The sequence below is a fragment of the Gadus macrocephalus genome, chromosome 12, assembly GCF_031168955.1.
Source record: "Gadus macrocephalus chromosome 12, ASM3116895v1".
NCBI classification, from domain to species: Eukaryota; Metazoa; Chordata; class Actinopteri; order Gadiformes; family Gadidae; genus Gadus; species Gadus macrocephalus.
The window spans coordinates 23994837-24008061 of NC_082393.1; the positions used below are offsets into that span (position 1 = coordinate 23994837).

A 13225-nucleotide genomic window follows, 5' to 3' on the forward strand; every position below is an offset into this window, starting at 1 on the left:
CACTTTATAGCGATAGTATCGAACTCTTTTTTTTAACCCCGTCTCCGATCTGGGTTGAGTAGTTTACGAGTGATCATTCATCAGCCTATTAATATTAAAATAATAATGATTTAGAGACAAAAATGGTTAGTGTTGGAATATTTTATAAAAATGTATATTGAATTATTTTATATTGCTAGAGTGGGTACACCTGGTATGCTAATTAATTGGTAAAATGCGACTACGACAATAAAATGGAATGCAGATTATTTACTCTGACCCAAAGTGGTGGCAGATTACCAAACATTTGGCACACCTTCCCATGAATAGCATACGATGCTAACAAAAATTGCTAAAACATAAAAATTAAACATGGATATGGCCCGTTTTGCTATAAGAAATCGACAACATTATTATGCAAGTATTTAATACAAATCCTAAAATACAGCGGTAATGAATAATCTCAATAGGTTTAATAAAACTAGAATTTATTAGAACAATCTAAAACAATACCCATTGTTTGCATTTATGGCATGAATACAAAAACTGAACAAAGGACATTTTCATAATTACATTGATCAAATAAAATATTTCTTTGGATATGAAAAAAAAAAGGGCAATCAATACACCATCGTCCAATTAATCATACCCTGGATATGCACCATGAACATGGCCGCCCACCATCTTCTAAACTGAATAAATTGATCTCTCAAAGGGAGTGTCGTCGTTGGCTTTACAGTTAGATGAAAACGCTCCTCCTTCCATATGTGCCAGTTGACCACGGTGGGAATCAACTGTAGGAATTGCGCAATGGACTCTGCAACGTGGAACCTGTCAATAAAGTTGGGTTCGAAAAAACCCAATGTTCCGTGGAGTTCCAGAACTTAGAGTTCGGTTGCAGGCCCCCACTCGACGTCATCGGCCTCCTCCTCGTCATTCGAGCTGTCGCTGCCTCGGATCTGCGTGCGCCGGTACTGGAGTGCCTGGTGATGAGCCAGCCTATCGGAGAGGAGGAGAAGGGTTACCAGGGGTTACAGGGTTACCACCAGACACCTCTCTGGGAGAATCCATCTCTCGGAGGCACAGCGAGCTGATACTTACACGATGAAGGCGGGCGAAGACTTCTTCTCCTGTGGCTCGGCCAGGCGAGCCTGAGAGACACCATTATTAACCCAGGGCTACAACAACATTGTGCTTTACATTGACATTGAGGGCATTTAGCAGACGCTTTTATCCAAAGTGTCTTACAATAAGTACATTAGTCAGAAGAAAGATAAACAATATATCGCTGTCGGAACAGTAAAGATGGTCACAGAATCAGGTGCCAAGAACTAACAATTGTTAGGTTAACCGATTCACTGTATACAACCAAGACAGCTAGGATAAGATGCTACACAATGCTAAGTTCTGTTTGTGTATTGTCATGTGCCAGGACGCACAACACACAATAAGTGTGTAGATTAAGTGCCAGGACCTACAACACACAATAAGTGTGTACATTAAGTGCTGGGACGTACAACACACGATAAGTGCGTACATTAAGTGCTGGGACGTCCAACACACAATAAGTGCGTACATTAAGTGCCAGAAACGACAACACACAATAAGTGTGTAAGAGGGTGTGGTGGGGGGGGGTACAGACCGTCTCTAGGACGCGCGTTGGCATTGATCCCGCGTCCCCGACGTGACGTACCTGCTGCAGCTTCTCCTCGATGAGTGACAGCGAGGCAGGCGGGGGGCTCTCCCTCTCCGGCTCGCTCTCCCTCCCCTCGTCCTCCATCGGCCCGGCGCCCCGCCCCGTGGGATCGGGGGCCACAAAGTCCGGGGGTCCCTCCGACACCGCCGGCGTCCCGCGGCCCGCCGGCTCCGCGTCGCTGGCGTCCGAGCCGGACCAGCTGCGGTGGGAGCGGTTGTCCTGCGGGCTGGTGCTCTCGGCGCGCCGCGGGGAGCTACGGTCGTCCTCCTCGTCCTCGTCCTCCTCCACCTCATGGTGCAGGTGCCGGGGCTCCGGCACCTGCATCAGCGGCGGCACCTCCCGGAGCGAGTAGGTCTCGGCTTCGGGGACGGGCTCCAGGTCCGAGAGGGACTCGTGGGCGGGTTCTGAGGAGCGCGCCAGGGCGCTGGAGGTGCCGCGGCCGCGCTGGATCTTGGCGGCGGCGGCGGCGGCGGCCCCCTGGCCGGGGAAGGCCTCGTCCAGGTCCTCGTTGTCCGTGTAGATCTCGCCGTCGGTGAAGGGCTCGCCGTCGGTGTCCTCCAGGTCGCTGGCGGCGCTCAGGTAGTCCGAGTGGCTCTGGTCCAGCGTGTCCAGGTCCTGCTCCGCGCCGCTCTCCAGCTGGAGGAACACGGCGACATGCAGGGCGGTCAGCAGACGCTTTTACCCCAAGGGACTTACAGCGGTTCATGCACACATTCACACACAGTTAACAGCCATGCACGGCGACAGCCAGCTCGTCGGGAGCAGCTACGGTGAGGCGTCTCGCTCAGGGACACCTCCACACTCAGCTAGGAGGAGCCGGGGATCGAACTAACAAAGTTCAGGTTACAAGTAAACCCTCTCCCCCTCCTGAGTTAAGCTCACCCACGCAGCGATGATTACACACGTAGGAATGGTCATGACGTGGTGTATATTCATCGTGTTCATCCCAGGGCCCATTGTCACACTCAAGACACAAATGTATTGTCGAACTTTGCAAGGGAGTTCTAGTTTCCTAGACAGGTACACTGCTATACACTTTTTCAATTGTTAGTTTTGCTGAAGCCCCATTGAGCACACAAATACTGTACATCTTTCCTCACATTGACATTTACATTTAGCAGACACTTTTATCGGAAAGGGAGGGAGGTTAAGCAGAGTCTAGACAGTGTCCAGTCTAATGACCCCAGAGGCAGTATCTCCACCACCACCGTGGGGAACCAATTCCTTGTTTTTGAAATGCGTTACTTCTTTAGGTGCCACACAGGAATGAAATCGAGAGAGAGATATTGGAGGGGAGGAGTGCGGCTCACCGTAACCTCAGACACCCAGACTGGTTTAGCCTGCTGGTGACGGATCTTGTCTTTAAGGATATCATACCAAACGTTGGAGCTCGGCTGCAGGTCAACGCGTGCTGGAACACAGTCAGGGAGAACACACTCAGACTCATCTCAACGGCAACGAGGCACACAGAGAGCAGGAGAGAACGAAAGGGGAAAACTAAGGAAAGACGGCAATGTATTTTAATTATCGGATGTGTGGTTTAACAAGATAATTCTGTACACGGACAATTCTTAAGAGACAATAATAAATAGACATAGAAGAACTTGCTACTACTTTAAACTTTAAACTATAGAAAGAAAGGAAGATCTAAGCAGAACCTGGACTCAGCAGACGATTATGGCTGTCCATCTGATAAAGTTTGAATTTTGAAACAGAAGCGGTACCTGAGAACAGATGGCTACAGTGCTTCCTAATCTTAAGGGACTGGGTGTACAGGCGTCTGGAACTCTTGTTGGAGTTGGGGCTGTACTTCAGCCTCATTGCCTTGATGTCCTTGCGGCTGTGAGGGTCCAGGAAGAGCACCATGGGGTGGTACTGGATGTAGTTCAGCCTCTCCACTGCAGTGGGCGTGATGTCCAGCAGGGGGTGCTTGTCCTGCAGCAGACCGGATCAACACAACTTGTTCTTCACAGAGATAGAAGCTCATATTCATATGATTCTGTTTAGATCCTTTAATTAGATCCTTTTAATTAATTCTAACCTAATAATTGCTAGTGCTTGGCATTTGGTTCTATGCACAGCCTTACTGCACCGACAGCAATATATTGTTTCTCTTTCTCCTGACAAATGTACTTGTTGTAAGTCTCTTTGGATAAAAGCGTCTCAATGTAAATGTAATGTTGATGAACGTCGAAATCAATACAGTCCTACTTCCACGTCCAACGACTCACCTTCTCGGCGATCGCCCTGACGGTGTCCAGTTTAATGACCGTGGAGGCACTGTCACCACCACCGCTACGGGGAACCATCTCTGATGGACCACAAAAGAGGAAACGCGTTACAGGAGAGTGTAGGAACAAAAAAATAAAACCGTTAACCGTTGACCTTAACGGTATGAATACAATAAGTCTACCAACCTGCCACTTCGTATTCATCAGGCATTTCTTTAGCCAGCTTTTCCATGGCGATATCATTGAGAGGACCCAGGATGACGATTGGTCGCTTGAAATTAGCTGGAGACATGAACGTCAACATTCAAAATTAATCCAAGAGGTCAACAGAGGGTGTTTATGAATAAAACCATTGATCCAGGATATGTGATCTCAGAGAGCAACAAGGAAACTAAACACAAACCTTCTCTGAGAAGCACTTTCTCATAAGCAGGGAATTTGCCCTGGATGGTGAGTTGCAGAAGGTCGTCCCGATTTCTGCGCACGTTCTTTTTGGCCCCCCGGAGGCCCCGCAGCTTCCAGAACTCGGCCCTGGGCCCAGAGGCCTGCCGTTCCCCGCTGGCCCTCTGGGCCTGCTCCATGACGGCCAGCGTCTCGGCCCTGGGAAGAGGGACATCAGCAGGCCTTACTCAATGCTGCCTTTTGCATTTCTGCACATTATTCATGGGGTCTATGTCTTTTCAGTATTTCAGGCATATATATATATGTACATATATCATTGACATTTAGGGCATTTAGCAGACACTTTTATCCAAAGTGATTTACAATAAGTACATCGATCAGAAGAAAAGAAACAATATATCGCTGTCGGTACAGTAAGGATGTTCATGGAACCAAGGGCCAACCAATAACACTTGTTAGGCTAACCCCTTCCCCCTATATAACGAAGCTAGCTGGGATAAGATGCTACACCATTTATTAACTACACATAATTACTATATATTTTATGCAGATTATCAGATTATCTTATTCAAATCAACAGAGATCGGCTGAATTGTGAAGCAGTTTCTGGGCTCTCACTTGGCCTGGTGGGGGATGGTTCCTTTGTCCAGCTCATGCAGGTCGTTCCCCATGCGGATGGCCAGCCAGTTGCCCAGCTTGCCGCGGTGCATGGTGTCCACCACCCTGAACACCTCCCCCCGGGTGAAGGACAGCCCCACGGGGGTGTCCGCCTCGTGGTCAAAATGGGTCCGCACGTAGAAGTTGTCGCCCAGGCTGGACTTGAGGATCTTCTTGTAGACTGCACAGAGGAGGCCCGCGGTTAGTCTCACCGTGGGGGGGGGGGGGGGGGGGCATGGGCCCACACAAACACAGCCACTGTATCATATCAGTGGATCGTAGCTACATGAGGAGGCATCGGCCCTCATAAACACATCATATCAGTGGATCGTAGCTACATGAGGAGGCATCGGCCCTCTTAAACACATATCAGTGGATCATATCTACATGAGGGGGCAAGGCCCCAGATAAACACATATCAGTAGATCATGAGGAGGCATGGGCCCACACTGATATGACATCATATCAGTGGATCATAGCTACATGAGGGGGCATGGGCCCACACAAACACATCATATCAGTGGATCATAGCTACATTGTACTTGGAAGAAGTCTGACTTGTTTATTGCAGTACATGGTGGTTGAGTATCATGTGGTCCTTACGGTGCATCTTGTTCTGCGTGCAGATCTCCACCGGCTCCCCGTGTTTGATGTGGAGCAGGTAGTTGGCGGCTTCCTCCCTGGTGAAATGGTTGAAGTCCACCTTATTCACCTGCAGAAAAAACATAACTTACTTTATTCACCTGCAGAAATAACATATCGTTGACTTTATAGAGTACATTGCAAGATATAAGATCATAGATAAAATACATACATTTTAAAATTCAGACTTCAAATTTTTAAATGCAGTCATGCAGCCCTTCTGATTGGTCGAATTGGTTTCAGGGTTTGAGGTCTTTACCTGCATGATCTGGTCCCCCTCCCGCATCCCCTGTTCCTGGGCGGGGCTACTCGGCTGGACTCCGCCCACAAAGATGCCGACGTCGTTGCCTCCCACCAGCCTCAGACCGATGCTGCCGTCTTTGATGAAGGACACTGTGTGCAGGTCGGAGCTATACCTAGGAGGTCGGAGGCACAACGTAAACAATGGAACCAATGTAGAACATTAAGATCATATGCATATATGTGCTCTCAGATACAGGTCGTTAAGGAGCAGGAAGGGGTCAGGGCATTTTGCTAAAGGATGCCGGCAGGCAGGATGTGGTCATCAGCAATGTTGTTATCGTTTGGCTTTTTTAATTAACTTTTTCATTCGCTAGGTCATTTGTAAATTGGATTCAGTTTGGTTCAAGTGTTTTGAAAGTGCTTGGTTCTAGTTTAGACTTTATCAATTTCAGGGCAGGTCTTTGTCTGTTTTTGTAATATGTATTTTTCTAGATTCTAGATCAAAAAAGGATCAGAATAGGTATTGTGTGATAAAAATTCAACAAAACATCGTGCCATTTTTAAAGAATTTATTCACTCAGGACAGATGAACAACTATCCACAAAAGACAAATGGACAAAATATATTTGTGTATAATGTAGTTAATTTTTGTTAATTTCAGTTAGTTTTCTTGTCACACAATACAGTTTCAGTTAGTAACATATATCTTTTTTATACTAATTAATTAATAATATTTTTTGTTAAAAAAATAAATAATAATAATTGTTTTCATTATTTTGTTAGTTTTCGTTAACGATAATGAACTCATCAGGGATCAATCCCAGTACCTTAAAGCTTGCAGTCGTACACCCTGACCACGAGAATATCCCGCCCCTATATATAGACGTATACATCGACCTACATATTGAACATCAATTACACACACATCACCAAATCATGACAATTGATTGAGAGCATTGCTTTAATAATTCAAATGTCGGACACCCACCCTACGTTGGGTGTCGGATAGGAATCTGGGGGCAAGGAGTAGAGGGGTTCTTCCACTGGCTTGGCTGAAAGGAGAAGGAAGCTGTTAATGCACTGCCACAATGAGGCCAGACAGACAGACAGACAGACAGACAGACAGACAGACAGACAGACAGACAGACAGACAGACAGACAGACAGACAGACAGACGGACAGACGGACAGACAGACGGACAGACAGACGGAGCAGTAGGGCAGTAGAGCCATAATGGATACCTACAGGAGACAGGCTTGTTCTTTCCTGAAACCCCAGACTTAGAAGTGCTGCTTTTAGACGGACGGGGTCTGCGGAGAAGACAGGATCGATCAATATGAACTGAGCATAAAAATTAGGGGCAACTGCAGTACAACATAACATAGATCAACGCTGAATTTTGACAGTTTTATGTTTACGTGGAAGTAAATTGAAATCGTCCTTTTAAACAATCGATTGAGTGTTGGAAAATAAGACATTTCTTGAGTTTTAGTTTTATAAACACTATAAGAACTATTGACACAAAACTAAGACTACGAGGGAATTAAGTTTTGAATGATAATGCTAGCTAACATTGAACACACATTGCGTGCACTGTGAGCTAACGCCACTCCTCCTAAAACGACGGTTTTAATCCTCGATATTCAACATGAGGGGAAACGGGTAACGACGGACGACGGGTGTCTCTTCGAGTGCGTTGGCGACGTTCGGTGTGACTTTACCCGTGATGGCTCCCTGGCTCCGAACTGCCAGACCTCCGGAGATGACGGAGTTGGTCGGACCCGGAGGAATCTGTACAAGAGGAGAAGGAGCAGAACTGCGGGGGTTAAGGGGGCTGATATCACCCTGGAGAGACGAGCACGCGTGTTAGAGAGGAAGGGGGGGGGGGGGGGGGGTACAGACCGTCCTGAGTAGGTCTGCTTGCTGCTGAGGTTTTAGAGGCCGTGTGTCTCAGCGGGGCCGACTGTGTCTCCGGTAACACCCTGAAGGAGAGAGAGATGGGGGGGGGGGGGGGGTATAAAACAACTGATCTTGCATCTACGTTGAGACAAGTCATGTGATGCAGTTCGAGGTCATGTATGTATGAGTGGAGACGCTTCTTTGAGTGTTTCAGCCAGAGCAACGAGTAGTGTGGTAGCATGGTGTGTCACCGCCCTACACATCCGTGCACTCAGACGGTTGCATAACCAAGCACGGGATCAAACAAGTTTTTCATTTTCCATTTTCCATTGAAATATCAAGCAGCCAAAATGTTGAGTTTTGGATCAATCATGAAAAAAACGTATCTCAGATCAAGATAACAAACACAGCATCTCAAAATGGTCGCTCTGACCTCAGGGTTCTATTAAACACTGTGTACGACGGATGTATGGTTTCATTGGCTTTGGTATGACGAGGAACAGGAGACGTCGGGCCAGGGTGTAGGGTTAGAGCTTTGAGGAACGAGGTGGGCAGAAGGCAGCCCGCTGGGAGAGCTCACCTGTAGCGCTCCTGGAGCATGTGCGACCCCCCACTTTCGGAGGACCCCCTCCTCTGGGGAACCGAGCTGTAGCTCACGTCCGACTCAGAGTCCGACGCGGCTGGAGAGGAAAAACGACATGCCATCGCATGATAGAGATGTTAACAACCCCAACATTTTTTTACGATTGGAGTACATTCATCAAAAGAAGGCAGCCATTACGATCAACCAAGAACTAGCTCGAAATGCTAATATCTGCATCAAATAAAAAGCACACACACACACACACACACACACACACACACACACACACACACACACACACACGTTTTTGTTGCGAGGTGGGGAAGGCGCTGGCGGTGGGTGGTGACCAGGAGCGGGGCTTAGGGGCCAGCTTCGGGGCCACCTTCGGGGCCACCGCGGTGGCTAGCTCTGGGAGGACTCTGGAAGAAACGACAGGGAGGTGGGAGTGAGGGAAGATGACAAGGCCTGAGTGACGTTTGGAAAGGGCGGTGGCTGGTATGATTATTGATGAGACGATGAGTATGATGAAGTATTACATATTCACCTCAGCGTTTGGCGGGGCTGCGATCCCGTTGACGACTTACATCTTTAACACTCAACAGAATATCATTGAGTTCAATACCAATTGATTCGTTATCGGTTTTTACTGAGATCAATCGCGGTCTTGTTTGATTCCGGATAGTGCTTTGTTTTGGTTTTGAAACACATCTATCAAACTGATGTTCAATTGAAATTTTAAAAGCGTTTCCGTATAAATTAGGGGAAATGGTGAATGTCCCGTTTCTCATCAACACATGGCCACATACAGTAGAGGAAGAGGTTCAAGGTAATTCACATTTATTTTTATTGGTCATTGAAAATCAGCTCACAAAGTCAACAGAGATACACACCATATCACGTGGTACACAGTCCAACACAAAAAAATATCAAAACTAACAAAAAAATAATATTAGGAGGCTTTTAAATTTTAAAAACAAGCAATTTCAGCAAAAAAATCAATTTATATTAACAAATTAACAATCTCACAATAGTGAGTAATTTAAGCGGATATCACAAAAAGCTAAAAAATCCAAGCTATAAGCCCATGTAAATCTGAGCGGTCAGAGTGCATAATTCTCCCCTGGTCGTGTTGAAGGCTTGGGGGAGGGGATAGCAGAATGGAGGCGGGGCTAGAAGATGGGGGCGGGACAGACAATCATCTGTACCTGTATTTATCCCGCGAGTCCTGGTTGTAGTGTGTGCCCTGCCTCGCCGGGTAGTTAGTGCTTTCGTCTGACTCGGACTCAGAGTCTGTGGTGGAGGGGGAGGGAGAAGAGAGGTAAAGGGTTACATCAGGTGGATGAATCACATCCTGCCCTGCCCTGATCTGGTATACTGGTCATGTGTGACAGGTTAGTTCCATAAAATGTGTCTCAAGATTGAGGAAGCTGTGATTGAGAGGAGTGCATCAGGAGAGGGTTGCCGTTTGACAGCGGTGACATGAGCTAGCGGTAGCTTTGATCGTTTGGTACAAACCCAAAAAAAACAAACCCCAAACAAATTCAGGCAGTGTACTCATAGAGCCACTCTGTTCTCGGTGTTCTTTCGTAGCAGAATCCAAATATTTATTCTGAGATAAGTGATCAGCCTTGAACACATGAATGATGTGTGTGCGCCCACGTGCGTGCGTGTGTGCGTGCGTGCCGACCTGGGGGTGGTGCTCTGACCGGGGAGCTGACACGGCGTAGGGGCTCCTGGCGAACATTGATGGGGGACGCCCTCATCACGGGGAGGGGCAGGTCCGGGAGAACCCTGGAAGAGGGGGGGTGGTGGGGGGGGGGGGGGTCAGATAAAGTATGGTCCAGCCTCAGACCATTCTCCTCTGGTCCAGCCTCAGAGCTACCAATCTCGATTCGGTTTCAGATCACATTTTAACTGAACGGAAGGGGGGGGGGGGGGGGTGGGGGGGGGTCAACAGGGGGGGCTGAACGGAGGGGTGGGGGTCAACGGGGGGGGGCTGAATTGAGGGGTCTCCCTACTTGTATCTGGAGTTGGGCCGGGGGCTCTCCTGCCGCAGGCGGGGAGGGGAAACGCTCCGGTCCGAGTCCGACTCGGAGACGGGCTTGCGGGGCTTGGAGGCGGCCGAGGTGGTGCGGGGGGGGGCCCACTTCTGGGCCATGGGGGAGGAGCGGGGGTCGGGCAGCATGGACAGACCGGAGAGACTCCTGGGGAGGGGGGGGGGGGGAAGAAAGAAAGAAAGAAAGAAAGAAAGAAAGAAAGAAAGAAAGAAAGAAAGAAAGAAAGAGAGAGAGAATCATGATCAGGACCGTTCTCTACATCATGTAGTGAGGTTTGGTTTGTTTGCACATGGCCAGTGCTAAGGTCCGCTAACACAGTTTTCATGAAACTTGTACTCAGAGAGAGACAAGATGTCGAAACAATGGCCGTGCTTGCAGTAGCAGAACAAGTAACCATTTAGTTAGAATAATGACAAAGCAATAGTCATCCATCAACAAAACACACAAAATCGTTTGTAGTGGGTTAATGTTTAACAAACTACGTGCAATGTAAGAGGCCTAAACTATAGTGTGTATTCTTAACGAAGAAGAATCCTGGAATGAGGAGGATTGTGCTCACTTGTATTTATCCCTTGTATCGATGGTGTCTCCTCTCCGGGTGGGAGGTGGAGGGGAGGGACTGTGGTCCGACTCAGACTCACTCAGGGCTGGAGACACACACACACACACACACACACACACACACACACACACACACACACACACACACACACACACACACACACACACACACACACACACACACACACACACACACACACACACACACACACACACACACACACGTTATTGCAGATCAACGTCCCATTGTGAATCTGTGTGAAACAACATCTGCCGGCCTGTCTTTGTTAGGATCTCTCCAGCGCTCTCTCTCTCCCTCTCCCTTTCTCTCTCCCTTTCTCCCTCCCCCTCCCTCCCGGCAATTCCAGGAAGGCAAACAGGTTCTGCTGCCACAGAAGGCGAAGGAACCTCAGGGAACGGTGCAGTGATTTCTCACAGCGCTGTGGAGCTGAAGCTCTGGTAGACAAACACTTTCTCCTGCCAACTAGTCCCAGTGTTAACACGCCCGGGCCGCGGGAGTGACCTGCTGACGCCACCCTCTGATACTGCAGGCACTGAGCGTTCAAACACCTCCATCCCCTTCACTATGTGAATGTTAGGATGGTGGTGGGGGGTGGAGTTGTGGTGATGGTGGGAGGTGTTGTGGTAGGTGGGTGGTGTTGTTGTGGTGATGGTGGGTGGTGTTGTGGTGGTGGTGGGAGGTGTTGTGGTAGGTGGGTGGTGTTCTGGTGATGGTGGGTGGTGTTGTGGTGATGGTGGGTGGTGTTGTGGTGATGGTGGGAGGTGTTGTGGTAGGTGGGTGGTGTTGTTCTGGTGATGGTGGGAGGTGTTGTGGTAGGTGGGTGGTGTTGTTGTGGTGATGGTGGGAGGTGTTGTGGTAGGTGGGTGGTGTTGTTGTGGTGATGGTGGGTGGTGTTGTGGTGATGGTGGGTGGTGTTGTGGTAGGGGGGTGGTGTTGTTGTGGTGATAGTGGGTGGTGTTGGTGGGGGGGCTGCAGGACTGACCTCTGCGAGAGGAGGGGGGCCGGGCTGCAGGCCTGGTGAGGGTGGAGCGTACGGGGGAGGAGTCTCGGGACTTGGCTGGAGGCGGGACTTGGGTTCGTGTTCTACCATCGGAGAAGAACAGCAGTTAGAAATCAGATAATAAGACCTTTTTGCTATTTTTCATAACATTGAAAAAGAGAATGTGTGGAGGAGAAAAGGGCTTTGTGCGTGCGTGTTCGTGTTCGTGTTCGTGCGCTCGCGTACCTTCGTGCTCTCGTTGGATGCCGGGAAACTCTTTCTTTTGGAGAAGGCATGTCCATGTCAAGGTCCGAAATGTCTGGAAATCAAAAAATGTAGAAAGAACCCCATAAGCACTCTCTCTCTCCTCTAAGATAGGTCAACAGAGTCACTGATCCCAGACTTCCATCGTTCATCACCGCGGCGACCCACCCTCCAGCTCGGAGCTGCTGTCGTGGCGACGGTCGTCCTCGCTGTTGGGGGCGCTGTCCACCACCTCGGGGATGCTGACCAGGAACTTGCGGCTGTCTCTGAGCACCGTCATGGTGAGCCGGCCCCGGCTCTTCTCCACCAGGTGCTTGGTCTCCAGCAGGGACAGGTTCTCTGTGGTCATGCCGTTGATCTGGAGAAGAGACAACCAAGACATTCGTCTTAATGCGGAAAATGCCGTTGATGAAGAGTAACTTCTTCTTCGGATACTTTGGTCAATAAAATTAATTAAAATTAAGAGCATGTTCATGGAACGATATAGGCAGCAAAGTTTATGCGTTTGAATTAACTAGAAATTATATAAACAAGGTTGATATCAATTGCATACAATTCTATTTTATAGTTACGATTAATATTTTCTGATATGGAGAACTAATGATAGTAATACTCGAGCAGTTGATGTTTAAATACAGCGTGTGTACAGTCAGTGCTGATGCAGGTGTTTCATGATGCGCTTCGTCATGTGAAGCGTCGGCCATATTGGGCCCGACCCCCCCAGGGTCGTACCTTGAGGATGAGATCTCCTTCCTGCAAGGTGCCCTCCTTGGCGGCCAAGCCCGTGTCGGTCATGTGCTTGATGAAGATCTGGCTTCCCAGCTTCAATCCGTACTCTAATAGACAGGAACACGCCACGCACAAATCAAATCAACATGAACGGGTTCTTAGGACAAAAATTAAAAAAGGTACACTCAAAACTATTCCAACGCTGGCGGTCAAACATTGACTTTTTTAACCATCCTCTAAGAGCCATATTTAGTCAAGGTCTAATGCATATTTTGAGTTAT

The 13225-nt window shown here is 48.5% G+C and overlaps 1 protein-coding gene across 1 annotated transcript in view; it reads right to left on the reverse strand.

Annotated features, from left to right (window-relative positions):
- Positions 1-126: 126 nt before the first annotated feature.
- The window catches only part of tjp3 (tight junction protein 3), a 19963-nt gene continuing 6864 nt past the window's right edge, over positions 127-13225 (reverse strand). Inside the window, exons 6-30 of the mRNA XM_060066497.1 lie at positions 12948-13051; positions 12384-12573; positions 12198-12270; positions 11955-12055; positions 10949-11036; positions 10351-10536; positions 10020-10123; positions 9538-9622; positions 8636-8751; positions 8330-8429; positions 7753-7832; positions 7572-7641; positions 7096-7160; positions 6839-6902; positions 5867-6023; positions 5569-5677; positions 4927-5146; positions 4310-4506; positions 4093-4188; positions 3907-3986; positions 3400-3610; positions 2986-3086; positions 1673-2311; positions 1081-1130; positions 127-978 (exon numbers count right to left, since the gene is read on the reverse strand). Of these exons, the coding sequence (XP_059922480.1) occupies positions 864-978; positions 1081-1130; positions 1673-2311; positions 2986-3086; positions 3400-3610; positions 3907-3986; positions 4093-4188; positions 4310-4506; positions 4927-5146; positions 5569-5677; positions 5867-6023; positions 6839-6902; positions 7096-7160; positions 7572-7641; positions 7753-7832; positions 8330-8429; positions 8636-8751; positions 9538-9622; positions 10020-10123; positions 10351-10536; positions 10949-11036; positions 11955-12055; positions 12198-12270; positions 12384-12573; positions 12948-13051 (3401 nt within the window). The 3' untranslated portion in view covers positions 127-863. The remainder of the gene's footprint in view (positions 979-1080; positions 1131-1672; positions 2312-2985; positions 3087-3399; positions 3611-3906; positions 3987-4092; positions 4189-4309; positions 4507-4926; positions 5147-5568; positions 5678-5866; positions 6024-6838; positions 6903-7095; positions 7161-7571; positions 7642-7752; positions 7833-8329; positions 8430-8635; positions 8752-9537; positions 9623-10019; positions 10124-10350; positions 10537-10948; positions 11037-11954; positions 12056-12197; positions 12271-12383; positions 12574-12947; positions 13052-13225) is intronic.